Raw genomic sequence first — 27,969 nt, 5'->3', positions numbered from 1 at the left:
AGCTGCTGGGCCACTGCCTCTCTGATGACTGATGACTAACTTCTTCCAGGACCTAACATGCTCTGTCTCATGGAGTGACAAGGGCTCTAAAGACTTGAGATCAGCGATTTACACGGCTGAGTGCCAGGAAGGGAAAACAAAGCAGAGTCCTCAAGCAAAAAGACCATTTCTTCCTCAACGGGTTTGTTTTTCTCACATCCTCATCTCAAGGGTATTTTCACAAGGGCTGTAGTAACAATAGATTTAATAAAACCTAAAAAAGGAAGAGAATCATGAAGGCAATAAATGGCTAACTGGAATGGTTGGTATCAAATGGAAAACACTGAAAAATCTTAACCACGGAAGTTGGCTGTATGTTTCCCATTATAAAACATTCCAACTAGCTGACAAAGAAGAAATGACAAAAGACACATGTGACCCTGGGCAGTTCCTAATGACACCTCCCATAGAAGACGCAAGCAGATGTGGTGTGTATCATGCTGCACATCAATCAATCAATCATCAATCAATCATCAATCAATCATCAATCAATCATCAATCAATCATCAATCAATCATCAATCAATCAATCATCAATCAATCATCAATCAATCAAGAGCAAAGTTTCAACAATGCTCTGGCTCTAACTTCTACAGTTCTGGAAATGTTTGAAATAGTAAACTACTTAAGAAACAAAGGATTCCATCAGCAAAACCTGGACTAGGAAACTCTCTAGAACAAATGACTCCATTTCTCTAGAATATAAAATGTCAGAGGAACACAAAGGGAGAACATAACTTTTTATAAGACTTGAAATACATGAGTCAGTTGCAATAACAAGTACTTATTTGGATCTTGCTCCAATCCTTTAAAAACTATTATGAAAGAAAGATATTTCAGGACTTGAAGTAATTATATTAATAGGTAGTACTATAATGTTAGTAAATCTTTGGTTTTTTTTTTTAGACACATACTGAAAATGTTCCAATGCCGTGATGCTAATGCCATCCTTGAACTAATCTAAACTTTAGAGAGGGAGGAGAGACAGCTAGAGACAGAGACAGACAGAGACAGCTAAACAGAGATAGAGACAGAGAGGAGGAAGACGGCAAGAAATAACATGTATATTTTTGTTTAAAAAAATAATAGAGAAAATACAATGTTGTAGAGATGGCCCAGCAGTTAAGAGCACTGACTGATCTTCTAGAGGATCAGGCTTCAATCCCTAGCACCCACATGCAGATTCACCACCATCTTTAACTTCAGGTTCAGATCTGTCACCCTCTTGACCCATGGGGAAAAGACACAGAGGTACACGCAGGCAAACACTTCTAACAAAGCTATTTTAAAAAGAAAAGAAAATACATGATTTGGAGACACGCAGATCACGGTCCTAGACTCCCTGGCAATGTCCCGCTGTGAATCTTCTAAGAGGCCAGACGATGCATCACTCAATTACCTAGATAAACAGGAGTCTATTTTTCACAACCCACGATAACAGTTCACTAGTAGAGAACAACTAGAGATAAAAGGGTTGAATTCTGACCTAATAGCAAACAGCAGAGTGCTCTGTGGGAGGACAAGTAACTTCAACCCCGCCGGAGGCTACCAATTCAGCAGTTTTATCTCAATAGTCTTTCCACCCTATATCCACTCTTCTCTTCCAAGCAGGTTTGCAATCTGGTTGCTTATCGTACTGAGTCAGCTTACCTTTGCCTCGTTCACTCTACGCTTATCTGCAAGTCATGCTACGTTTATATACCTCCTCAGCAGGAGATGGGCTTGGCCCTGAAATGATGTGTTTCACACAGGTGGTGGGCAGGCATGAGGAAAGCACAAGATGGCTCTCTCTGCCTCTGCTTGGTAGAAATTAATCGGAGTTTTTTTGCGCTTTCTAAATTTGTCACAAAACCACAAACAAGTTCTTACTCCAAAATCATTCAAATTCCCTCTGAACCATTCTCTGAAACTATTTCTTTAAATCTAAAAAGAAAAAAAAAAAAAAAAACAAGAACAACAACAACAAAAACCTGTCTCTTTGGAATTTAATTTGGAAATGAAGAGATGATTGATTAGCCCACCAGACTAACTTCAGCTCTGTTTATAACAACCGCTTCTCATGGTAGAGCCAAGACATGAACTCAGATAAAAACTTACATGACCTCAGCACAAGCCTTCAGATAAAATATTGAAGTTACAAAATTGGGGCAAAAGAAAGAATAAATATGAGGACAAGAAAAATTACGTTCAGTGGAATTGGAAAGCTAGGCCAACTACAAACCTTACTTGGCTTTCTAAATACTCAGGAAAAAAAATTAATGACTCAGTAGTTACTGTTAAGTATTTGGAAACTGTTAGCGTCTTGGGCCACTTTTCAGGAAGCCTGGTTCTGATTATTTTAAAGTATTTTTCATAGAAAAATATGAACTATATTTGACTCATATTTATCAATACATTCCTAGACTATAGTGAGTAATGTTTCTGAGACAGATAAGAGTCACATGGACCAAGGTTAAAATGATCGGAAGCTGGGAGATAGATAGCCAATCCACTTTTTGCTCTCATAGAAAAGTCATAAATACGGACTGAATTAAGGCCCCAAGGCCTTCCCCCAGCCCCCATGTTAAACATGTAAAGAGTTACAAATATATTCTACCCATGGAGAAGAAGCAGAAGATGCCCCTTGGAACCTAACCTGTCATACAACTACTGCTGACCAATAAGCTGCCTACAGCTGAGCTCAGACATGGGTCAGAGGGGACCAGGATACTCTGCCACTCGAAATCTCTTGTTTGCACAAAAGATCTAGATAGGAACTTCTCTGGTAGCCAAGCTTATCTTTCTTGCAATTTGTCAGAGTTATAAAACATTGCAACGAAGATAGCTTATAGAAGACAGAATTTATTTGGGCCTAACATTCCAGAAGGATATGAGTTTGTTGTGGCCGGGAAGCTTAGACCCAAGTGGCAGGTTGGCCAGAGCAGAAAGCTGAAAGCTCACACCTTAACCAAACATACAGAGCAGACAGAGCAAACTGGAAATAGTAAAGGGATTTTAGCTCTGAAAGGCCACCCACAGCAACACTCCTCCTCCAGCAAGGCCGTGCCTCCAGAACCTCCCCAAACAGTACCTCCAACTAGGGGACCAAGCATCCAAATCCTTGAGGCTATGGAAGACAGGTCTCATTGCTACCATTTCTAGATTAAGAGAGCCCAGCTCTAGCAACATTTATTTGCTAACTTCTGTTTCTTATTTCAAAACTTAGAATCCAGTTTTAATTTCTCGAGCATGTTTCAAACATCGATTCATTACAGGGACAGGATCTAGAGTTATATAGAATCTCAGAGCTCAATGTCCATTTTTCATAAGTCATCACATAGACTGAAGCATCAACAAACTCCCAACGATACCAAATCTTTATGAAGCATCTGGTGTAAGCTTGCATTAGGACCTCGCATCTGCGGTTAAGTCCCTAAGGGTTCTGTAGAGTACTCGGGACACAGATCATTTCCTGCTTCTGTTACAAAACCTTCTCCACATGCTTTAACTTTGAGAACTGCCAACTAGGGTCTCAAAGCACAAGTCACGGACATTGTCACTGGACTGGAAGCCCCTTGCTGTCTACATGGTGACAGGGGTACAAAGCTCTTTTGTCTTTTTATGGAATGGACTTCCCTTCTAAACCCCATTTCACTGCACACTAGAGACACTCCATCTTTTCTGTCCCAGCGAACCCCCAGAGGCAAACGCACCCGCGGCCTCCGGCTTACCTTGGCACACAGCCTTGTAGTCAGTGCAGCAGTCCTTCCTCTGCAGACAGTCATCCGCACAGGAACAGAGGGCTGCCTCTAGTCTGGTCTCCCCACAGCGGAACGAATTACACGTCCAGATTTGAGCTGAAAAGGCACGCAGTGCAGTTCTGAGCACCTGGACGCGTGATACAAAGACCACCAACACCACATGCTCCCCCTGCGTTATTACCACACAGGCAAACTCTTGGTTTATCAGATTTAATGAATGGAAAGACATCGAAAACAACAACAACAAACAAAAAGTTGCGACTCCACTCTCCTTGCATGGGTAGCGGAAAGTAGTGAGGCTTCTTAAGTTGAACTTGTACTCTTTGCAGGGGTTCTGGATCCCGGTCCTATTCCTTCTCGAGTGTCAAAGCATCACGAGCACTGACACAATTGGAGTATGACCAAGAACTTCCTCGCCCAGCCTTGTCTAAGAGTAGCCAATAAAGGAGGGACAGGGGTCATAGAAGTAACAGGAGCATCTGAGAATCCCTCGGAACCAGGCCGTTATCATCTGAGAATCCCTCAGAACCAGGCCGTTATCATCTGAGAATCCCTCGGAACCAGGCCATTATCTATCCATCATTTCACTTCCTATACAGCTATCCCTCCATTGCGGTCAAACAAAGTGGGGGAAATGACAATAAATAATCTGTGTAGATATCCAGAGCAGATGCTATGTGCAGAACTGTGCAGCCTTGGGAGATAATGAAGGCTTAATTTCCACGATCATGTGAGAGGGAAGGTTGAGGAAGGCTATGTGAAGAGACATAGCTCATGTGACAGTAAGGCAGAGGAAGGCTATGTGTAAGGAATGTAGATCATATGACAGTGTAGGCAAGGCTGCAATACTGCCAGTCAACGAATGTCAAAGCTTGCCCGTGACAAATGAGACCCTAGAAAAGAGGCTGAAACTCTTCACCCCCAGCCAATGCTGCCAACATCTAGATGTTGGCTTTCTAGCCTCCCCAACTGAAAGAAAGGGCTTCAGCTTGTCATTTGCTGCTTGCTGTTTGGTTTTGAAAGCTATCTAGACTATGGTACTTCATTACGGTAACCTTGGAAACTTACACGAGGCAGAAGGCTGTGCCCTCGGAACGCCGTCGGCATAACTAATGTGCTAGTGAAAGGCTGTCAGAATCCTTACTTGATTTCACACAGGTATCTTCAAAGTCCCAGCAGCAGTCTCCCCGGTCTGTGCATCCGGAGTCACAGCGGCAACCCTCCAGTCCTCTGTGTGACGAATCAAAGCATTTTTTCCTGCAGCTGCCTGTCGAACGAAAGACAAAGGACAGCCTCACTTAGAAGCTAGCCAGGGTTTCAGCTCTAGGGGGTGAGAACACAGCAGTAGTTAACATAGACTAGGACTAGATTGATGATGTTTATGGTCCAGTGTGATGATGCCCTGCCCAGTAAAAGAAATGGATGTATACAAACTGTGTATATATATATATATATATATATATATATATATATATATATATATATATATACACATATACACACACACACACACACATATATATATATGTATGTATATATATACATACATATACATACAGTTGGGCTTTTTCCAAATGAGCAATGTGTAGTTTGGAAAGGTAGCTTTCAAAGGGTGTGAGGACAGGTGCTCTCCTGCCCTGCTAAGACACTTGAGGCTCAACTATGTTAAGGGCAAGTCATTATACTAGTCATAGTACACACACACAGACACACACACACACACACACACACACACACACACACACACACACACACTAGCAATGTAGATTTGCATTTTAGAAACTCACTCCAGAAAATAAGTGGCAGGGGTAGTGGATGGAAACTTGCCAAACCAGTCGGGGATTTTAACCCAAACCAACAAACAGAAAGATGGCACAAATACAATCTAGACAAAGTAAAGTCTATTTCAGAATAGAAAAGGAGGAATAAGGTGAGGATGACTCCTAACATGGAGGGCAGAGATGTCAAACAATATAAGCTCAGTGCTTCCTCACAGCTGAGCAGATAGATACCTACTGCATATTGAAGCTCAGGAAAGAGAGAGAGAAACTACAGATACTCGTTCTGAAATCACCAGCATATTGATGGTCAAACAAGAAGAATGTTATAGTTACGTTTAAGATAGTATTTTATTATTTATTTGAGAAGTTCACACGTGCACACAATGTATTTTCATCATAATAACCTCATGTCTTCTCCATGACTACTTTCAGATCCATCTCCCAATCTCAACTTCCCATTCTCTTTTTATATTTTTATAGTCCTCTCGATCCAATGTATATTACCCATGTATGGCACTATCCGTCAGATCATGGTCATTCTATCAGGGTCAAAATCTTAAAGAAAAGTGATTCTCCCTTCTAATCAACCACTAGTTGTGAATAACCTCTCAAGTGGAAGTGAGGAATCATGCCTCCTTCCCCCAAGCCCCATCCCTTTTGCAGCCCGTGCTAGCATGTTACCAGGTATGATCTTGCTCAGGTCTTATGCAGGCAACCACAGCTGCTGTGGGTCCTGTCATGTCCAGAAGACAGGTTCAGCCCAGTCTTCCTGACTCTCCTGCTCCTCTACCTTGATGTGTCCTGAACTAAGTGTGTGCCAAGCTAAATATAATTTATCTTGGCTGTGAATTGAATGAGGACTAAACAAATAAATATTACCTACAATTTCTTATGATACTTGTTTTCTGCTTTTTAAAATTCCCAGTTGAAGGCCAAGAGTACATGGTAGTATGTTTGGGTGAATTCTGTTTCGCCAACGTTAAGTCCATTCTTTGGAAACCACTACAAAAATTTAAATTTATGAACTGTCGCTTAAAATCCTATGTTTGAGACAGGGTCTCATGTGGCCCTGACCGATGTCAAACTCTGAACAACCAAGGGTAACTTTGAACTCCTGGTCCTCTTGACTCAGTCTCCTGACTACTGGGATAAGAGGCATGTGCCACCACACCCAGGTCATGGGGTACTGAGGATTAAAACCTATGGCCTGAACCGTGGTAGACAAGCCATCCACCAGGGACAGCTCGAGCACACAGAGGTGTTACTTTAGTTTTGTTATATTTCGAACATTGCGATGGGTATCGGAGTAAAGAGGTAGGAAAAACCAAGATGTGGCCATAGAGACTCCACATTAATAAAAGATTCCTTAAGCAAAATGATGTTAATAAAATAATAGTGAGTTTCAGTATATTAAGACAACCAGTCAGTTGCAAGGGAAGAAACTCGAATCGGTAGATATTCTTGCCTCATATACAGAAATCAATAAATATGGAGGCCAAACAAGATATAAACATCTTGGTAGTCAAAGATAGGGAGACTACTTGCTTTAAAATGTACCAAAAAATAAAAAGTTTAAAAAAGCAAGGGGAGTAGGAAGTGCAGATGAAGACAGGGGTCAAAATCATAAATATTAATGTTTCTTGGGGTGGTAGACCTCTCGGATTCAGCCTACTGTACTTGACCCCAAAATATATGAAATGGAGCATTGAGATTATTTTAAAAGTATTACTACAACAGACTGGTTTAAAATTGAGCAGCCGAATCTTTCTATCTGAACTAATACTACCCACAACCCCATGGCCAGCTCAAATAGGATTTGTATTTCCAAATGTTCATACAAAAAAGAAAAACCCCAAAGCAAAACCATGGGGCCATCTTTGAAGTATCTAGTTTTCATTTTATATATGAGCTCTAGCCATGGTTCCAGGATCCAAAGACGTATTGCCACCTGCTTCGAGACCAGGACTGTGTGTGCGAATGTCCCCTCACACTTCCATGTTTGGAACACAGCAGCCTTAGCTCATACTACCTTTGAACACAAACCAGATCATCTCATTCTTCCGCTCAAACTCTCCAGTCCAAATCCAAGCTTTGATACCAACCCCTGGGGATTCACTTCTCTCTGGCTGATCCCATCCTGTGACTGCTGATCCCATCCTGCGACTGCCTGGCCCTGTTAAGTCTAGATCGAGACCTTCTGTTGTCTCCTCAGTGGAGCACAGTAGACATTCATTCTCCTGGTTTCGACCTTTGCACTCGATGTTTCTAGTTACCTGAAATAGTCTTCCTCGGAGAGAACCCCCACTTCTTCACTTCCATGAGCTCGTAACTCAAATGTCAGTCACTTTGCGCCCACATCCAATCTCACATACCCACCTGACATAACATTTTCTTCTTTTTGGTTTCCCTCATTATTTTTTTTCCCCCTTGGACCCCCTCACTCCTCCCCAACACTACATGACTGAAAATGGCCTTCAACTTCTGATTCCCTGCCTGCTGCCTTCTCGGTGCTGGGACTACAGGTATGCTCTAGTGCCTGGGGTCCTGAGTACCAACCCCAGGGCTGTTCATGCATGCTAGGCAGATACTAGCTCAACTGTACCAATGGGACTACATCCTCAACCTAGACAAGGACACTCTTGAAAGGACCTTTGTCTCCTTCACCACTACGCCCTAGCTAGAAAACACAAGCCGGCGTTCAGTTTTCAGTGAGTACTTTCAAAACAGTAAAATGCACATGCGACAATGAGTTTTAAAGAATACATAAACATTTTTTTTTAAAAAAAATCGCCATTTACATTGCAAATGAGCAAGGATTCCATGAAGCAGAGAATGTTGAAGTTGTTCAGAACTTTGCCCTAACGGAAACGGGCTGACCGTGCTCGTGCTAAGAGCCACGGGATATTGAAAATGAACGAGGCCAAAGGGCCCTGACTGAAAAGAGGGAGCAGGAGATGCTGTTAGGAGAGTTGAGAACTGAGATGAAGGGAAGAGAATGAAGGAGCAACACTCTGGGAACCTGGCAGGAGGTATGAGGAAGTAAAGAGAGCAAAATGCTGAGACAATAGGGGATTTTGTCCAGAGATTAGTCTATGTTTTCTTTTTGAAGTCAACATACACAATTTGGAGGATAAAATAGCCAAGAACTAATGCCCATTTGTGTGTATCAACCACGTTATAAAACTGCTGAAAGAGCTTGGCAATGTTCACTCCAACCAGGAATGGCCACGCCCCCCAGAGACACAGAAGTCCAGTGACCGCAAGATGACAGGAATTTTCTGGCTAATGTTACCTTTTGGTTTTTAATCTCTATTTTCCTGTGTTGCATAGAAGAACTGTGTGTCAGTTCTCAAATGGACACGTGACTGGGAAATTGTAGCTAACCTCCCCAGAAGTCTCTCTGGAACAGAGATGCTAAATCCTTTCTCAGGGAAGTGTGTTAATCACATTGAGAGGGACATCAAGTGATTTAAAACGAGACTTCATAGTTCACCCAAAGTCAAAACACCAGCACAATCTACTAAGAAATACAGAAGTGAACTGGCTCAGAAAGTCAAGGTATTTCTCATGTGACCCGGGCGACCTGAGTTGAGTCCCAAGAACCCATGCTGAATGAGAAAACCAACTCCCCAGATTCTTGTCTTCTGATTTCTACATGAATGTTGTACACACACACACACACACACACACACACACACACACACACACACACACACACATCATGCACATATGCATGATACTAAATAAAATAAAAATTTTAGGGCTGGAGAGATGGCTCAGTGGTTAAGAGCACTGACTGCTCTTCTAGAGGTCCTGAGTTCAATTCCCAGCAACCACATGGTGGCTCACGACCATCTGTAATGGGATCTGATGCCCTCTTCTGGTGTGTCTGAAGACAGCTACAAATGTACTTATATAATAAATAAATCTTTAAAAATTTTTTTTTAAAAATTACACAAAATGCTTATATTAAATTTGCTATCCATACCAGTACGAAAAAACAAAGGGAATATGATTTTATACTTAACAATATATACCTCCTATTTTTTTGTTGCTTCTTATAAGAAAAAAGAATTTGGCATTGATTAACCACATAGCAGGATGTGACAGTTTTGACAGTATCAATGTGCTATCCAGGCCCAGAGGAGGTTGCCATAGTAACAAAGACTTTGAGGGTCAAGAGGCCAGGAAAGCAGAGGTAAGGGGCTGGACACAGCAGAAGTCAAGAGGCTGGACAGAGTCGTCAGGCATGTCTGGTTGCTGGAGGAGCTGGGACAGAATGTCTTCGATTAGTTCCCAGACTCCTCTGGACTTGGTGTTTTTCTTTCGTTTTATTGTGTCAGGGTAAAAGAGGAAAGTCCATGAACACCAATGAGTGACGTTGATTGTGAGGGAGGTAGGGGAGGGCTTCGGGGCTAGAGAGCAGACAGGTTCCAAGGAGGTAAAGCCAGAAGGAAGAAGAGACTGCGTATACCTATATGCTCTTCAGGTTTCCTGAGTCCCAGGCCCAGGCCCAATCCAAGCGACACGATCACCAGCAAAGCAAGAAGAACCTGTTATAGAAAGGAGAAGTCATCTCTGTGGTTTTAAATATATAAACAAATGACAGATACGTAGCTTTCCTCTAGACCGCCATCAATACTCAGTAGAGGCAGCACGCTAACCACCGACCGTATCGGACGCAACAACAACAAAAGCATGAGATTTCATTGAATGCCCGATAGAAAGAGATTTGGAAATCAATTGTTTGTTTTTATTCATATCTGCTTTTGAAACAAGTCCCCGTGTAGCCGAGGCTAGCCTCAAACTTACTATCTCTTCAAGGACAATTTTAAACTCTCATCCATCCCTCCTCCAAGACTGGAGATCAAATCCAGGACTTCATGCGTGCCAGACAAGTATTCTAATAACCGAGATACATCCTAATCCCATGAGAAAATGTTGTGCGCAGCATTTATGATGTCCAGATTCAAACACTTTCATATTTCAAATACATTGAGTTTAACTCAGATTGAGTGAAAGCTGGCATCGACACCACCAGAGCTATATCCCTCCACCTTTTTTTTTTCTTACTAGACTGTCCCTCAGAGAATATTTGTATGAATTTACTCTGGCACCCAGCAGAGCTGTGAAATCCTTAAGTGCCTCATTGCTAATTAGCCAGAGGACAAGGAAAATAATCAACACTCATCGATGTACAGTGTGCGAGTCGTTAACTGAGTTTCCTTTGTTCATGAACACGACGACTTCACATGGTCTGGAAGCTTCTTGACCAGAGAGTGTTGAGTTCACTGGGATTGCTTCTGTTGGCAAAGCTGTGCAGCATTGGTGACTCTGAGCTTCAGTCAGATTACTCGGTGATGTGACTAGATTCTCCCTTGGGTTCAAGTGATAAGAACGGGCTAGTGAAGCTGCACAATGCCATACAGAATGTAACAGGGGCCAGTGAGAGGGTTCAGTGCGTAAAGTGGCTTGCTGCCAAGCCCAGTGACCTGAGTTTGATCCCTGGGTCCTGCAGAGTGGAAATAGAAAGCAAACCCCTCCCACCAAAGTGTTCTGTTTTCAGACTCACCTCCAGTAACTGTAATTTTAAAATTTTTAAATAATGCTAACAATAGACATGAGTTCAAATTACTTTCAAAAATAAATTTGACTAGAATTTAAAAGCAAAGAACAAACCTTGCAAAAGAACAAATGCAGTACCAAAATAGCTTACGTAATAAAGAATTGCACAAACTATTGACTTTGAGGAGTTTGCATTTTGAAGATCAACTGAAAAAAAAAATAATGCATGAACTTTTACCATAAAAGGAAATGCAGTGCCCAAGAAAACACATAAATACAATATTAGAACAATTCTTTCCCCATGAAGTCTCAAACTGCGTCCAAGTAACAACAGCAGGGAGAGATCTGAGTGTGCATTTGCTTCGGTAAGAGGCAGGGAGCGTAAACTGCTTAAGGACAGTAGGTGGCCCACACCTTTAATCCCAGCACTCAGGAGGCAGAGACAGGCCAATTTCAAGCCCAGCCTGGTCTACAAGGCCAGTATGCTCCATGGCACTCAGGGCTACCCTGGGAAACCCTGTCTCAAAACGAAACAGGAACAGAAAAGAACGTTGGCAGTTAAGCCTGGTGGCAGTGTCCAAGAACCACAGATATCCTACCAGAATTACCAGAAAGCACTAAAGCCAGCGCTGGTCAATTCCTTACAGTAAACCTGATGTGTTACCATTTACAGAGTGTTAACATTCTGACCCACGTCTTTCCTTTTGTGTTTTTCCATTTAAATTTCCTATAGGACAGTATGTGCCCTTACTCTGCTTTAAAACTTTGTAATGTTAAGATTTATATTTTTCGGGCTGGAGAGATGGCTCAGAGGTTAAGAGCACTGACTGTTCTTCCAGAGGTCCTGAGTTCAAATCCCAGCAACCACATGGTGGCTCATAACCATCTGTAATGGATCTGATGCCCTCTTCTGGTGTGTCTGAAGACAGCTATAGTGTGCTCATACAAATAAAATAAATAAAAATTCTTAAAAAAAAAGATTTATATTTTTCATGGTTTTGTATTTTATTCCCTGTATTTATGCTTGCCTGCCTCTCTCTCTCTCTCTCTCTCTCTCTCTCTCTCTCTCTCTCTCTCTCTCTCTCTCTCTCCTTTCAATGCGTACTTTAAAGCTTCTTACCTTATGCTGAACACAAAATAGGAAAGATGTGCTAGACTCTGAAACATACTGAGAGCCCAACATCTGGCTTCAGCTTGACTAAATAAAGCACAGGAGGGGTGTATAGAAACCTTTAAGTGTGTTATTTTTCAGTTTTGTTTTGTGGTTTGGTTTTGGAGATCAGCCCAGCCAGCCTTCAACTCAGCATGTAGCTGAGGGTGACGTCGGACCACCGACCCTACTGCATTTACCTCCTAAGTATTATAATTTCAGGAATGTACCATGATACCCACTGAAACCTTAAAGTTTTAACTGAAACTTATTTAAAAAAAAGAAAGAAAGGAAGGAAGAAAGAGAGAGAACCATTAGAGTATTTTTTGAGATACGATTTTAAAATATTTATATATCCTCAGGCCAGGGAGATAGCTCCTTCAGTTCAGTATTTGTTATAAACACAAGGTCCTGAGTTCAATTCCCAGAACCCAAATTATCAGGGTGTGGCCCAGTGGTAAGCACTCTGGGAGAAGGCTCTGGCATCCATGGCTCCAGGGCCAGCATGATTATGCTAATCAGCAAGCCCCAGGCCAGGTCCAGGGTCTCAAAAACAAAACAAACAAACAAAATAGTAGGAAGTGTCCTGTGGAAAGAAACCTAAGCTTGTGTGCCAGCCCACAGGTTCCTCAGCAAGAAAAAGAAAAGAAAAATCTAAAAATACATTAAGGACCCAGAGAGAGCTCCCAAGGGGTTTGATTCTTTGAGTGACAAACTGAGATAAAACCAAAGGCAGGAAAACTGCAAGGGGGGCCCTGTAAGTTCTGAAAAGATAAACTCGGAGGATCTCCCGGAGGGCTTGTTGTAAGTCATGGGTCTTGGCTCCCGCAGTGCTTGACCTTCGTAGCTAGGGAAACCGGGAAGGAGAGCTATAACATATGCTAGCCCGGAGGAGCCTGAGGAAAGCTGCAGCAAGACAGATGTGAAAGGACTGTTTTTGGTTTTGGCTTGAGATGCTGGGTGAGTAATCAGGCATGAGACATCCGAAGTTAAGGAAGACCGGGTGAGAAGTCGGAAATGGTGGCTTGGGTCCGGGAAGGTTTAATTTAACATCTCATGAGAACTCACGGATTTCGTAAAGAAAAGATCACTGGATAAGATAGATGTGGGGCAACGTCTTGAGTAACATTCAATGAAGATATGATGAATCAGCCAAAAAGCAAGTAATTCTTAGAAACGAGCATTTCAAGTTGTCAAGGAAGCAAGGGGAGAGAACGTTTAAAAAAAAAAAAGAAAGATAAAACTCTCAACATCCACGTATTGTTAGGGACATTCAAATTGGAAACACAAAGGGAAGAGATAGATCAGCTGCTAAAGGGGCACTTCATTACGGGAGGGGAAAACCAGAGCACGCCCATTTAGACGGGCCACGAAAACTGGGGTGCTGGACAGAGTCCCCCACTTCTCCAAAGTTTGATGATGAAGGACAAAAACAGACTCATAAAAGCAAGGCGCTTTTTTTTTTTTTTTTTTTTGGTTCTTTTTTTTTTTCCGAAGCTGGGGACTGAACCCAGGACCTTGCGCTTCCTAGGCAAGCACTCTACCACTGAGCTAAATCCACAACCCCGCAAGGTGCTTTTTAGCATTATATTTTTGTTGAGGGAAGATAAATCACATAAAAAGATGAAAGTGAGGAAGGAAGGGAAAGAAGTAATCTCCACGCAGAAAATAAATAGAATGAAATGTTAATTAAAAAAAATCAAACCAACAGTTCCTTAAGACGGATGTGTTAAGGGATTTCAGTTGTTAAATTCTTGCTCTTGACAGGATTCGTACCACTCAAAAGTGCCCTGCGCTCTAACTATAAACAGATGGAAATCGAAATCAGTCCCATGTGGTCTCAGATTTCAGTCAAATATAATGCTGGACACAGTTACTTAGCACTCCAACCTAAGTAGCAAAACAAACAAACCTAAGTGGGGAGGCCAGCAGGCGTTTCACTTCTGCCACCAAGCTTGTAAGATTTAAAGTTAACACTTGCACTTACCGCACAAAGGATCTTATATCTCTTCAGGCTGTCTTTCTTAATGGGCTCCTCCGTGGCTAAAGCTAGCCTGGAATCCATTGTTCCTGTAGCTGTGTAAACCTGTTTAGCCAGAAAATAAGGCTCTTTCTTTCCTCTAGGGAGGGAAAAAGGAACTGTCCTGACTGCCCCAGCTGTGGCTGACTTTTAAATCCCGGAGAAAAGCAGAGCTCTGTAGTGATTGGTCAACCGAAGAGGAAAAAGCCTTAGTCTAAGAGCATTGTCCACAGAGTAAAGTCCATTTCTCAGACATTGTGGACGGCTGTTCTTTACAGCCTTAGAAGTAATAATGTGCGATAACCACGATATGTAGATAGCAAGAATAGTATATTAATGAAACTTATAAGAAGCTAATCATTTGCTTTGTTTTTGTATGTGGCAAGAACTTGTGTCACTTTTTATCTCCTGAGCACCAGGATTACAACATGTGTCCTCCAATTTACAAATTGCTTGGGATTGAACCCAGGGCTTCATACCAGCTGAGCTCCACCCCAGCTGGGTTGCTTTCTGGGTTTTGTTCCTGATGTGTTTTGGGAGCAGGATCTTACACCATGGTAGCCTGAGTGGCCTCAAGTTTTCGAAGTCCTCCTTTCTCAGGGTTCTGAAGGCTGACAAGAAGCCCTATGCAGGGGGTTTGTACATTCAAAAAGATTTCGAGCTATGGTTAAAAACTAGTACATTTGCTACGGTACTTGAGGGCTGGAGAGACTGCCCAGCAGTTATGAGTACAGGCTGCTGCTGCTGCAGACAAAATTCAGACATCAGCACCTATGTCAGGCTGCTTGGGGCAGCCAGCAGTGCCAGCTCCAGGGACTTGATTCCCTCCTTCCTCTGGCCTCCAAGGACCCCTGCACTCATACACACATAATCACCCCCCTCCACTATATACATATATATATATATATATATGATTAAGTAATTAAAATAAAATAATAGAAATTCTGAAACTGCTATAAAGATTTTTAATTATGAGGGGAGTATATCTTACATTTTATAATGTCTACAGTTTAAGAATTATTTTAAAGCAAACAACAAAATAGTACATATGGTGGTTTGCTAGGAAGGGCTCCCACAGGCTCTTGTGTTTGAACGCTTAGTCACCAGAGAGTGGTGCTATTTCAAGGAATCGGAAAGACTAAGAGGTGTACAGTCTTGTTGGAGAAAGTTTGTCATCTAAGGGTGGACTTTGAGGTTGCAAAAGCCCAGTGTGTGTGTGTGTGTGTGTGTGTGTGTGTGTGTGTGTGTGTGTGTGTCTGTCTGTCTGTCTGTCTGTCTGTCTGTCTCTCTTGTGATAGATAGATAGACAGACAGACAGACAGACAGATAGATTACCACCTATGGATTGGTATATAAAACTCTCTACAGCTACTTCTCCAGTACTATGCCTGCCTGCATGCTACTGTGCTCCTAGACATGATAATGGACGAACCTCCAAAAATGTAAGTCCACACTTAAAGGTTTTCTTTGATAAGAGTTGCCTTGGTCATGGTATCTCTTCACATCGATAGACTAGTGACTAAGACACTGTGTTCTCACTGCTTTTTGCCTTATATGGAATTAAGCAGCTTTCCAAATAGGAAGAAGTTGGACTGGACCAAGTTTTTATTACATCTCCAACCTTACCCACCCGGCTACCGTGAACGCAATGAGAATGCGCCACAGGCTTACTTCGTGATGCGAAGGCTGGATCCAACCACTGACAGCGGCAGAACTTGAGTCTTTGATGTTTTCTCCCCTTCTCTGTCTCTTTCCCCATCACTGGGACTTCAGTGGCTTCAACATCTATGTAGTTCAAGTCTTGGCTTCCTTTAGCCAAAGGGTTCCCTATTCCCAGGTAGAAGGCAATGTCTCCACTCTAAGCTAACCTGATTGATAAAGGCATACTCATTCCTGGCAGCTGGAGGTTGCTCAGCCCCTTTTGAAGGGATATAGTTAGTCATGTCGGGAAGGATTTGATGACCCTACAATGACTGTTTTCTCGGGTCTTAAGAAATGTTTTCATACACGTTATCTGATGTCAAACTAAGGATATCTTTATGGACGCTGGTGTCAGTTAGGAAGTGATTGCTTAGAATGTGTAAGTCCTTGGCTTCGGTTTAAGTACTTAGAAATAACACGCGCAGGGGTTGGGGATTTAGCTCAGTGGTAGAGCGCTTGCCTAGGAAGCACAAGGCCCTGGGTTCAATCCCCAGCTCCGAAAAAAAGAACCAAAAAAAAAAAAAAAAAAAAAAAAAATAACACGCGCTCCTTATAATTATTTTATTCTTCTCTGTCAAGTGAGTACATTAAAGCATTAAAGCTCTGGTTGTTTAAATGATGTGATACACTCTCTCAGCATTCCCTGCTTACTAAACACCAGAATTAGACAAGGAACCCTTCTAATACCCCAATCCAAGCCTATTTTAATCAATCAACTAAAAGATTCTTTCAGCGGTTTGAATAGAAATGGCGCCCATAGGCTCGTCTGAATGTAACAGAGCACTGCAGTATAGCTCTGCTGTCTAAAGTGGAGAGACTGGGGCTTCACATTTCCCCTGCCCTGAGAAAAAGGTTCAGGTTGATGGGAAAAAACTAAATAAATAACAGTCAAAAGTCATAGTGGTTTCGGGGTTGGGGATTTAGCTCAGTGGTAGAGCGCTTGCCTAGGAAGCGCAAGGCCCTGAGTTCGGTCCCCAGCTCCAAAAAAAAGAACCAAAAAAAAAAAAAAAAGTCATAGTGAACTCATCAAGTTTTGATGACATTAAAGCCAGTGAGTCTTACAACACAGTATTATGGAATACTAGTCCCATAAGCACTGCCTAGCTTGTCAAACAAACTCTGAGAACTCCTCTCCAGTATAAAGGTTATTCAAAATACTTCATGCTGGAGTCCACCCCATGGAAAGCCCTGCTCTGGGTAAACTTGAACAACCATAACACAGCAAAGATAAATATGAGAAGAAAATACTTTACTATACCAAAACTTGGGAATGTTAAGACTAGCTCCTAGAATCATGGCACATCCATCTTGTGCGGTCAAGTCACTCTCCCAAGCAAAACATCTATATCACAAAAGCCAGGTTTCTTTGTGGCTTTGTGGGTGTCTAATTCTTTTCCATCTGCTCCTTGGCCCATTGTGTGCCTACTTTCTTCTACTCAAGCCCTATCTGTAGAATCAGGATCATTAACTGCTAAAACAAAAAGAATCCTTTTCAGAAGTGGAAGATTCTATAGGAAGCATCAAACCCAGGGCTTGCATAGGTTTAAATTAATACATTCTGTGCCTTGACAGTTTTATACATCGATAGCATGCATTCAGGTTATTGTCCACACCCCAATACGCCCTCTCTTACCTACAGTTCATTCCTGTTAGTCACCCTTCTTCTTGACAAGTCTCTTTTTATCCACATTCGTGATGTTTTGTCTTGTTTTATATCCCAGAGTTTAACAAGGACTGTCTATATGACTGTGGATTCGAAACTGTCCATTAGAGCCTGCTGGACTCATCAGCAGGTACACAGCTAGCTACTATGCCTCCCTCTGTCCCAGAATCCTAACTGCTGATAGCTCATCTAAGTAACCTGTAGAACCCTGGGAGCTCCTTCCCAACCCGTGACTGGGCTTGACTCGTCCAGACTGGGCTGGCTGGACTTGACTCGTCCAGACCCAGTGAGCCAACCTGGCATGAGTTCCCAATTGCCAACCCATGTAATGCTTAGAAGATGGTGCTTTACAACACTTCTCTCTGTCTTCTGGCTCTGCCCTGTTCCCTGAGCCTTAAGGAGAAGGTACCACCTCCATTCTCTGCGATCAGAGGCTTCTCTGATTAAGGCTGAGAAAAGCTTTGCTCACAGGTATAAATGCACATATTTGTGAAGAACTTGGATGCTACACCCACCTAACTAAGGAACATGGGTTTATTTTTCCCCTGGAGCCCGAGAGCCCTTTAGTCATGAGTTCTTGACTGGGTTTACAGTCTAGAAGCATGGATTCCCTCTCTTGGTGTGGGTCATATATCAAATCAGGGAGTAGCTAATTGCCACCATAATAATCGCGCCACTACTGCACCAATGGGCGCATTTGCCTGGCAGGTGGTTATTGCAGTCCACAGTGTTCAGAGCTGGGTATAAGAGTTTCTGCCTCCCTGAGACCCCTCTGTTAGCATTCTGTCTAAGCTCCGCCCCACAGTTACCAGGCAACAGCCAGGTGTGTCTGACTCACTAGAAAAGGAGCTGCTTGCCCCCTTCTCTCTTTCTTGCTCTTGCTCCTGCCTTCCTGTCCCTGCTCTGTCCTCTCATCCCTTCCCCCCCCCCCTCCACATGCTCATGGCTGGCCTCTACTTCTCTTCTCCTCCTCCTCCTCCTCCTCCTCCTCCTCCTCCTCCTCCTCCTCCTCCTCCTCCTCCTCCTCTTCTTCTCTCTCTCTCTCTCTCTCTCTCTCTCTCTCTCTCTCTCTCTCTCTCTCTCCCTTTCTCTACCCTCCTGACTCCCCTCCCCATGGCTGGTCCCTCAGGGGGAAAGGGATGCCTTAGTATGGGCCTGTAGAGGCACCCGCTCCCCTCACACCTCACCACACATTCACCAGACATATCCCCTCTTCTTTTTTATAAACACATCACCCCCTGCTCCCCCACCTGCAGGCAGGCTACATATTACCATCGGACACTATGAAAGCCATCTAACAGAAAGGGAATATCTAGCTCATTTATGCCTTGGTTTACTTATATTTTGTATTCAAGATGTCTGTTATTTCTGGCAATAGGATCTTCTCATCTAATTCCAGTGAAGAATCAAGTAGAATTACAAAAGCCTATATTTGGGGGAGGGGAGGGGAGGGGAGGGGCATCTGGCAGCTCCCTGATGAATAACTCCCATAGAAATGCCCCATACCTGGCACTGGAATTTTCTTTTAGTGACCCATTAATTATAGGGTGGCCATCTGCCATCAAACACTCCATTGTGTCTTTTAACTGGTTAACTAGGACATAGGTGCCCTATTTTGCTTTCTATCATTGTGATAAGCACTACAATCGAAAACAACCTGGGGAGAAAATTTCATCTTAAAATTTATAGGGAAATCAGACCAGGAACTGAAAGCAGGGGGCCTGGAAGAGTACTGCTTACTGACGTGCCTTTTTATCTTTTGTTCTTGTACACCCAAGACCATCTGCCCAGATATGGCACCACCCACATTGGGTGCCCCCACCCCCATCAATCATTAATCTAGAAAATGCCTCACAAACTTGTCAACAGGCCAAATTCTTGAAATTCCTTCTTCCCAGATAGATTGCATCATGTTGACAAAACTCAACGAGCACAAAAACTCATGAGTGCACGTTGCTTTTTCACGGGCACCCTTCGTAGTAACTTACACTCTCTCCACACTTCAGCTCAGAGGCGGGCAAGCCTGCATCTCAAGCTGGCAGAAGTCAAAAACGTAGCCAAGTCTCCTCGTGTCCCTGGTTTTCATAGCAGCAGAGCTGTAAGGCTGAGGGTTACGGAGATCGGCGGCTGGGCACTTTGAGATGCTGGCAAAGGACACCGGCTGGGGAAGGTGCAGTGGATACCCTGGGATTGGAGGGATCATGGAGAAAACCTGAGGCTTGGCATCATGTGTCAGAGTTGGAGTCCTGAAAGAGAAGCCAGGAGGAAGTCATTGGTATGTCTGTAGCCTCTAAAGACTCCAGCAGATAGGAGATGCCAGGACTGCAGTGTGAGCCCCAAGGATAGCCAGTCGAGCCTGCCTGAGTCTGTAAGATGTGCTCTGTGCTCTGTGAATGGCAGAGCCAAAGAAACGGAGCTGTTCAGGCCTTTGGAGCTCAGGAAATTGTGAGTAAGCCCCAGTCTCTCTATTATGTTGGATTTTGGGTTTGCTTGAACCTGATTGTAACTGTGCCCTGGTTTTCCCCCTTTCATAATAAGAAAATATTTAACTTTCTTTTTATTTTATGGGAGCTTACACTCAGGAGACTTTGGACTTGTAACTTTTTGGACCTTCAACTTTCAAGCCCTTGGAAGTTTTTTTAAAGACCGTGGGAATTTTTAAAAGTTGGACTGTGTTTTACGTTGTGTTGTTGTTAATATCAATAAGACCTTGAGGACAAATAAGAAAGGAAAGCCTACGGTTTAACGGTGTGTCTGTGTGTCGAGTTCACAAGGGCTCAGTCGTGCTGCTGCTTCGATTTCTCCCAACTTGACACAAACTCCAGTTACATGGGGAGAAGGGATGTTAACTGAGGAAATGTTCCCATCAGATTGTCTGTAGACAAGACCTTGAGGCCTCTTTGCTGATTAATAATTTATGTGGGAGGGCCCAACTCACTGTGAGCAGTGCCACTCCTGGACATGTGGTCCTGGGTTGTATAAGAAAACTGAAGCAAGCCAGTAAGCGGTGTCGCTCCACGGCTCTGCTTCAGTTCCTGTCTGCATGTCCCTACACTGCGTGAGTCCCTGCCCCGACTGCTCCTCATGATTGACTACGGCTCTAAGAGGCAGCAAACCCTGTCCTCCCAAGCTTTTTATCATGGTGTTTACCACAGCAAGAGAAACCCTGCTAAGACAACGTCTAGGGATGTGTCTTGGTTTGCTTTTAATGATTTTTGTTGTTGTTGTTATTGTTCTTCTAAATTTTGAAATTCAGGTTCCTCAGTAATACTTCCTAATATCCACTCGGGGATTTTACATATAGCTAAGAACAGGTTAAATGTTTTCTTAGTCGGTGGATTCATTTTCAAACTCCCTGCGGAAAACATCCCCTCTGTGTGATCAGCCGTTAACAGATAAATTCAAAAACGATTTGATAACGTCTGTAAGATCTCTCAGCTAGTGACATCTCAGAACTGAGATATAGAATGATAATGATTTAGGAAAGATTGGGCCTGTATCAAAGTGCACCTTTCACGTGGGGAGCAACTGAGTATACATGAGCCTTTGCCATGTGGCTTGAGCTCCTGCGGGTTTCTGGGTTTTAAAAACCTCGAGGCTCCTGCTTGTATCTGGGATGGCTGATTTTAGTTGTCTTCATGGAGAAGCCATGATGTTCCTGGATCAGGCGTTGGATCTAGGATATTATTGCAGTAGTATTTTGTAGACGTGGAAGCAACTAGAACCAGTTGACTTTTAGAAATAATTGCCTTCGGGCTAGAGAGATGGCTCAGCGGTTAAGAGCACTGACTGCTCTTCCAAGAGGTCCTGAGTTCAAATCCCAGCAACCACATGGTGGCTCACAGCCATCTATGAGATCTGATTCCTCTTCTGGTGTGTCTGAAGATAGTGACTGTACTCATATACATTAAAAATAAATAAATCTTTAAAAAATGTAATATTAAGAAATAATTGCCTTCAATAATGTAAGAAAAGGCTGCAGGAATGGCCAAGCGGTTAAGAGTGGCTGCTACTCTCCCAAAAGTCCCAGGTTTGGTTCCCAGCACACATATCAGGCAACTGACAGCGTCTCTGTAACTCCAGCTCCAGGGGACTCAATGTCTTCTTCTGGCTTCTATGGGCTCCTGCATACACTTGGCATATAATTGCATTCATCTGTACACATACGCAAAAATAAACATAAATATTGAAATGAGGATGGTAACGATGGTGATGATGGTGGTGGTGGTGATGATGATGATGATGTAATTGGTCTGAGAGAGAGAGAGAGAGAGAGAGAGAGAGAGAGAGAGAGAGAGAGAGTCTTTGTACCAGCAAGGCTACATCTCCTAATAGCACCATTCTCCCATTCTCTATGGGCCAAGTATTCACATACAAGTCTACAGGGGCCATCCCTATTCAAACCAGCACACACCTCCTTCTTTAATCACTCATTGGTGGTCAATGAAAAGCCCAGGGACTGTGACATACCCTACTTGGTAGAGTGCTTGCCTAGAATTGGCAAAGCCCTGTTCCTCAACAGCACATAAAACTGGGCATCATTGTGGTAAACACTTCTAATAGTTCACTTGGGAAGTAGAGTCCAGAGGACCAGAAGGTTATCTCGGCTACACCGGAGGTTCAAGGCCAACCTGGGCTATATGAGATCTTGTCTCCCAAAACCAAAAATGGGGTTGGGGGAGGAATAAAACCAAAAATGTACTAAATAGGATATTTAATCTTGAGAGGTAGCTTGAGCTTGCTTTCTCTGCTCTCTCTCCTCTAGGCTATTCTGGTCAATCCTGTGGATTTTAGACATGCCAGCCTCCAGGGCACTGGACCAAGTCCTGGACATCTGTATTTTCCCTGCTCCTCCCAAATACATTTCTGTGGAGAACTTTACCTCCTTTTACATAGTTTTAATGTTTATGTTTAGACAAGGCAAAGTAGTCTCACTAGACACCCTACCCCACCCTACCCCTTTACTTAGAACACTAGGCTTTGTATTTTGGGTTTCCTGAGCATTGTCTTGATTTTAATTCCCAATCTTGACGTTTTATACAAGAATTTGTATGCTTTTCCTCCCAAATGCTTGCTGGTTCTGAGACCCCAGTTATACCTTCAGATACTATTTTCCAGTTCTCTCCAAGATGTAGCTTCATTCTGCACCAGTGTTCTATATAGCTCCCCTCCCCCTCCCCCTCACCACTCGAACCCTGACCCTGACCCTGACCCTGGGTTTCCACAGTGCATTCGGTTAGCTTCCGTGTTTCAGAACCTCCATCTTCCTCACATCCTCTGTGTTAGCTCTCTGCCACTGTCACAGTGTATCTGAGACCACTTCAGCAGGAAGGGTTTATGTCCAAGTCAGTACACCTGTGACGTTGGGGTTGGTGGCACAGTAGGCCATAACGCACATGTGACATCTCCCCCAAGGACGGTTTCTCTTAACTGGGAGTTAGGGAGGGAAGAATCTGGGATGATCATTCTCGGAACTTTGGGTGAGGTCTGCCCCCACAGACAGAAGAGGTCACCGGGTCATTAATAAAATCCACTCCCAGCCTTCTGGGCAGGAAAAGAGGAATTTTAATCTCCTGCAATGAGAAAACGCCCTTGTATGTCTAATAGTTCTGGTTTCACTAGTGATCTGTTAAGAGGACCTTTGTACTTCCCTCCCGATTTTGTTAAAGAAAAAATAGTAGTCTTAATAGAAGCCAAGGCTGCCTTTGTATTGCCTCCATAACTACTCTAATTAATACATGCAAGCGTGAGAGAATTAGAAAACTAGTTAAGAGAACCTAAGTCAGGGGAAGCCATCCTCAGTCTACCCATCTATTAATTAATTTGCCATTCCTCTAAGTCTCAGAAACCTTGACTTCCAGGCCAGAGCTAGAACTTGGATGGTAAGTGGACATACTGGACCAGGAGGGTCCAGAGAAACTAGACACACTAAGGGGCTTTCAAAAACCAAACTAAATGCAGGAAAAAAAGAAAAACAGGAAGAGAGAGTCACTCAAAGGTGACTTTGTGGGGAGGTGATTAGCTTCAGGGAAGGTGAATTACAGTGAAAAGACAGAAAAATATATAAGAAGATTGATAAATAGGAAAAACGGGAGAAAAGTAACTAATTTGGTTAGCGGTTGGTCCCGACCAAGGACAGATATTGCAGTTGTGGTGTGGGGACTGAGTTGTGAGCCTGGTTGTCATCAGTATCGGGCGAGGTCCAGGAGGCAATGTCACACAATGGCGAGATCACAAAGTGGGCTAGAAGATGCAGGCTTGTGCAGGTAAAATATAAGTAAAGTGGGTGCATTGCCAGACACCCAAGCAATGACACGTGGGAGATGAGAATCAATGACTGGGCCATGATACCGTGTTTAATAGTGCCCGTGTAGTGATGAAATACACATCTGTGGGTCAGTGTAGATGAGCAGTTGATGACTTACCAGACCACTATGTTGGTTCTCTGCTAACTCTGCACCTCTGAGATGCTTATCCAGCCCACCAGGACTGTGTCCTACTTGGCCTCACGTACTGAAACTCACCCTAGCCTCAATAAAGTTCTTGAAAACCTTTCCTACTTATTGCAAAATTCTGAAGTAATTTGATTTCAAAAAGTGCCCCCCAGGCTTTCATAAGCTCTTGTTTTACTGTCCTTATGAGGGAATCATGAATGGCCAAATTTCTAGAAAGTCTCTGAGGAAGATAGCTGAAAATCCCTGCGTTGACAGTCACAGGTACAGTCTGTGTGGTGGCGTAAGTTCAGGTACGTGCCACATACATTCATTCCCTTCTTTGAAACCTGGAATAAGCTGAGCTGTTTTCCTCTGTCCCGAGATTCATTTATGACATGCCCACTACTTGGTGACAGGAGTAAAATCACTCATGCTTTTCATTTGTAGAGACGTCTGTCTCCTGCAAGACATTTGAGGAAGATTTATCAAATGACTTATTTAATTATTTTAGTAACAACACAGAAATCTAAGCCCCACCCATAAATATCCAGCAAATGAAATTTTGATATATTAATAGGTATAATTTGGCTGGTGATCCAAATCTTTCTTAACACCCAGGATTCTAGAACTAGCTATTACCCCGGAAGAAGCTATGTCCACGAAATAAAGTAGTTTTGAAGGCCTATATATCACCCACAGGAGTGAATAGTAAATGTGTATCTGAACCACAAACTGTAGGCTGGGACTTAGCAGATGCAAGAATGTTGAACTTCTCTTTACTTTAAAGAGCCTTAATCTGAAGAAACAAAAAGTGAGGGCCATGATACAGTGTGAGGAATGCTGTGCCAATGGTGCTGATGTAGCAGCAAGGGAACAAGCAAGAAGTGCACTTTTCAGGCCTGGAGAGATGGCTCAGTGGTTAAGAGCACTGACTGCTCTTCCAGAGGACCTGAGTTCAATTCCCAGGAACCACATGGTGGCAGGCGAGAATTCTACCACTGAACCACCAATGCTTGGCTCTCACATGGTGGCTCACAACCATCTGTAGTGGGATTTGGCACCCTCTTCTGGTGTGTCTGAAGATAGCTACAGTGTACTCATATACTTAGATAAATCTTTTTTTAAACAAGAAGTGCTTTTTCTGAGGGAAGAAGTGTAGGAAAATAAGTTCTTTTTTTTAGCCTTCAAAGATATAGAAGAAATATAGATCTATCATAAATATATATGTATATAGTGGGTGTATGTATATATTATATATAGAGAGTGATAGAGGCTCCATACACATTGAAAATTAAGAACACAGACTTCTAGCTCCATTTGGAAGCAGGGCTTTGGCAGCCTTCAGAATGCTACCCACTTACATTCCAGTAAAGGTGTCTGATCGGCTGATTTTTCAGACCTGCCAAAGAGGGAAGCCCAGAATGCTCAGCCTTGGGGATTTCCCAAGAGAGCATGCCTCAAGCCAACCCATATTGGTGTTTAAAGCCTGCCCAGCAGCTCAGAGTTTCTCAGCAGCTCTTTCTTCCTCTACTCTCAATCTCAGACACTCAGGAAGAACCTCTTGGCAGCTGAAGAAAGGCAATAATGACCAAAATAAGGTAGGAGTGGAGGGACTTAAAAACTATCAGCAAGGTGGCACATGCCTGTAATCCCAGCTCTGTGGAGGATGAGGCGAGAGGATCCCAAGTTGGAGGCCTGCTTGAGTTAGTGACTGGATCTACATCTAGAGTTAAGTAGGTAGGTAGGTAGATAGGTAAGTAGGTAGATAGGTAAATAGGTAGGTAGGTAGGTAGGTAGGTAGGTAGGTAGGTAAGTAGGTAGGTATGTAGATAGGTAGGTATGTAGATAGGTAGGTAGGTAGGTAGGTAGGTAAGTAGGTAGGTAGGTAGGTAGGTAGTAGGTAGGTAGGTAAGTAGGTAGGTAGGTAGATAGGTCTTCATGTAGGTCTAAAACTGTACCAATGGCTGCACAACTTGGTGAGCAAATGAAGAATTAGGGGGTTCTTGGCTGAGGCTGTCACTTAGCTGATAGAGTTCTCAGTTAGCATGGGTTTGGCCTCAGTTAAATGCTCAATACCACGCAACCTGTGTGTGGTACTGTACATTGTAATCTAACACTGGGGATGCAAAGGCAAGACAATCAAGGCAAGAGGAACCAGCTACAGATTGAGTTTGAGGTTAGTTAGCATTGGCCATAAGATACCCTATTAAGGAAAGGGAGGGAGAGAGGGAGGGAGGGAGGGAGGGAGGGAGGGAGGGAGGGAGGGAGGGAGGGAGGGAAGAGACTATAAAACACCTATATGAAGGATTTTTAGTGAAGAAGAAACTTAACATCTTTTAGATACTTGCTACCCCAATTTGCTCTTTAAAAGCACTGACCAGAAACATTTGGGACAAGAAAGGGATTCTTCCTCTTCTACGTCACGATCCGTTACTGAGGGAAGCCAAGGCAGCAACAACGCAAGGCAAGAGCTTGAAGCAGAGACAATGGAAGAACACTGTTTATCGGACTGCTCTTCACAGCTTTCTCAGCCTGCTTTCTTATAGAGCTCAGGTATATTTGCCTGGGGATGGCACTGCCCACAGTGGGCTGGGCTCTCCTACATCCACTGTTAATGAAGAAAATGCTGGTTCCCACTTGACATGCTCAGGCCAATCTAATGGAGGCCAGCTCTTCAATTCGGGTCCCTCTTCCGGGGTGACTCAAATTGGTGTCCAGTTGACAAAGACTAACCAGCACATATCAAAGCAAATTTAAAATTCCACATAAAGAATTTAGCCTCTATCCAGTAATAAATGTCAAAACGAGACAGAAGTAAAACGGGAAAGGGAGAATCACAAAATAGTTGAAGAAAATTTGCTAGCCCCAAAGGAAAATGTGTCTTGTGGCCACTGCATGCCCAGTTAATGAATAAAAAACAGACATCTTCCTAAACACTCGGTAATGATGTTCTGATGTCTTGAGCTTCTGGAGAGAGAGGAAAAAGTGGGGACCTGTAATGTTTCTAGAACCAGAAGAGTTTGGGGTCTCCCAGTAGCCATGATAAAAGAGAGAAGACAGTAGAATAATGCCTTTGAAGAAAATAATCTTCAGTCTATAAATTCACACACAGCCTACACTCTTGTTCGGGATGAGAATGCAAGAAGAGCATTTTAAGACATGCAGAGTTTTTACCCCACACCCTCATTTACACCAAAACAAGATCCTAAACTATAAAACAGGAAGATACCACTTGCAGAAAGCTCGTGATCTGACATCCGATCAATGTGAAACAGCCCAGAAATCAAACAGATAACAAAGGAACACAGCGCAACAGATGTGCGGTGACAAAGGAAGCAACCACTTCAGAATGGCAAAGTCACCCTAGAGTGATGCTAGGGTCTGGCAGTGTGGCCAGCTGCCCAGCGGTAGCAGACTTTGTACTTTGAATTCCTCTGCTTTGCCAGGTTTTTGGGAAACACTTTCTTGCCTCTGGGGGGGGGTTCGATGCTTACGTAAGGGAAAGAATAGTCATTTTAGTTCATTGCAAGAAAAACTGCCCCAAGGATCTAGAAGCATCGGTGTAAAGCTAGAAACTGGGTAACACACGAGAGCCTGCCCCAGTGGCTGTATACACACTAGCTATCCAATAGGCGTTGTGGGACACCCAGGGTGCAATGTACTCTGTTTTCCCAGGTCTAGCTTTCTCTGCTCTATTTTATTGACTTTTCCCAGAAGGCAAATCATCATTGGAAACCTCTGAGAAACTAAGGCCGTGTTTGACCCAGATGCTACCCTGGCTTATGTTTTTCTGGGAGATTATATTAGTAACCATCACCCAGTCCTTACTTTATATCTCACCTTTCCCCTGCCATTCACCATTGGCAAAGGAAGACAC

The 27,969-nt window shown here is 43.2% G+C and overlaps 2 protein-coding genes and 1 long non-coding RNA gene across 8 annotated transcripts in view; 2 read left to right on the top strand and 1 right to left on the bottom strand.

Moving 5' to 3' along the window:
• Enpp3 (ectonucleotide pyrophosphatase/phosphodiesterase 3) overlaps positions 1 to 14,667 on the bottom strand; it is a 71,608-nt gene extending 56,941 nt beyond the window's left edge. Inside the window, exons 1-4 of one of the 2 annotated variants that reach the window (XR_010056900.1) lie at positions 14,262 to 14,667; positions 10,034 to 10,112; positions 4,923 to 5,045; positions 3,749 to 3,874 (exon numbers count right to left, since the gene is read on the bottom strand). Coding sequence is in view for 1 of the 2 variants with exons in the window: in NM_019370.2 (NP_062243.2) it covers positions 3,749 to 3,874; positions 4,923 to 5,045; positions 10,034 to 10,112; positions 14,262 to 14,339 (406 nt within the window). In the remaining variant the exon portion in view is untranslated. The remainder of the gene's footprint in view (positions 1 to 3,748; positions 3,875 to 4,922; positions 5,046 to 10,033; positions 10,113 to 14,261) is intronic. The other variant, NM_019370.2, reaches the window with a different exon arrangement.
• LOC120098836 (uncharacterized) lies at positions 12,936 to 16,614 on the top strand. Its single transcript, XR_005497450.2, has 3 exons — positions 12,936 to 13,234; positions 15,663 to 15,736; positions 15,863 to 16,614. It is a non-coding gene; the product is annotated as an uncharacterized LOC120098836 (long non-coding RNA).
• A 3,024-nt stretch (positions 16,615 to 19,638) lies between these two features.
• Positions 19,639 to 27,969, top strand: part of Med23 (mediator complex subunit 23) — a 68,133-nt gene continuing 59,802 nt past the window's right edge. For 4 of the 5 annotated variants that reach the window (XM_008758613.4, XM_063265563.1, XM_039080806.2 and 1 more), the window contains exon 1: positions 19,640 to 20,103. The gene's annotated coding sequence lies outside the window, so the exon portion shown is untranslated. Of the gene's footprint in view, positions 20,104 to 27,969 lie in introns of all 5 variants that reach the window. The other variant, XM_039080800.2, reaches the window with a different exon arrangement.

This window comes from Rattus norvegicus, chromosome 1, assembly GCF_036323735.1.
Source record: "Rattus norvegicus strain BN/NHsdMcwi chromosome 1, GRCr8, whole genome shotgun sequence".
In the NCBI taxonomy this organism is placed as follows: Eukaryota; Metazoa; Chordata; class Mammalia; order Rodentia; family Muridae; genus Rattus; species Rattus norvegicus.
This window is presented reverse-complemented; position numbering and strand designations above follow the sequence as displayed.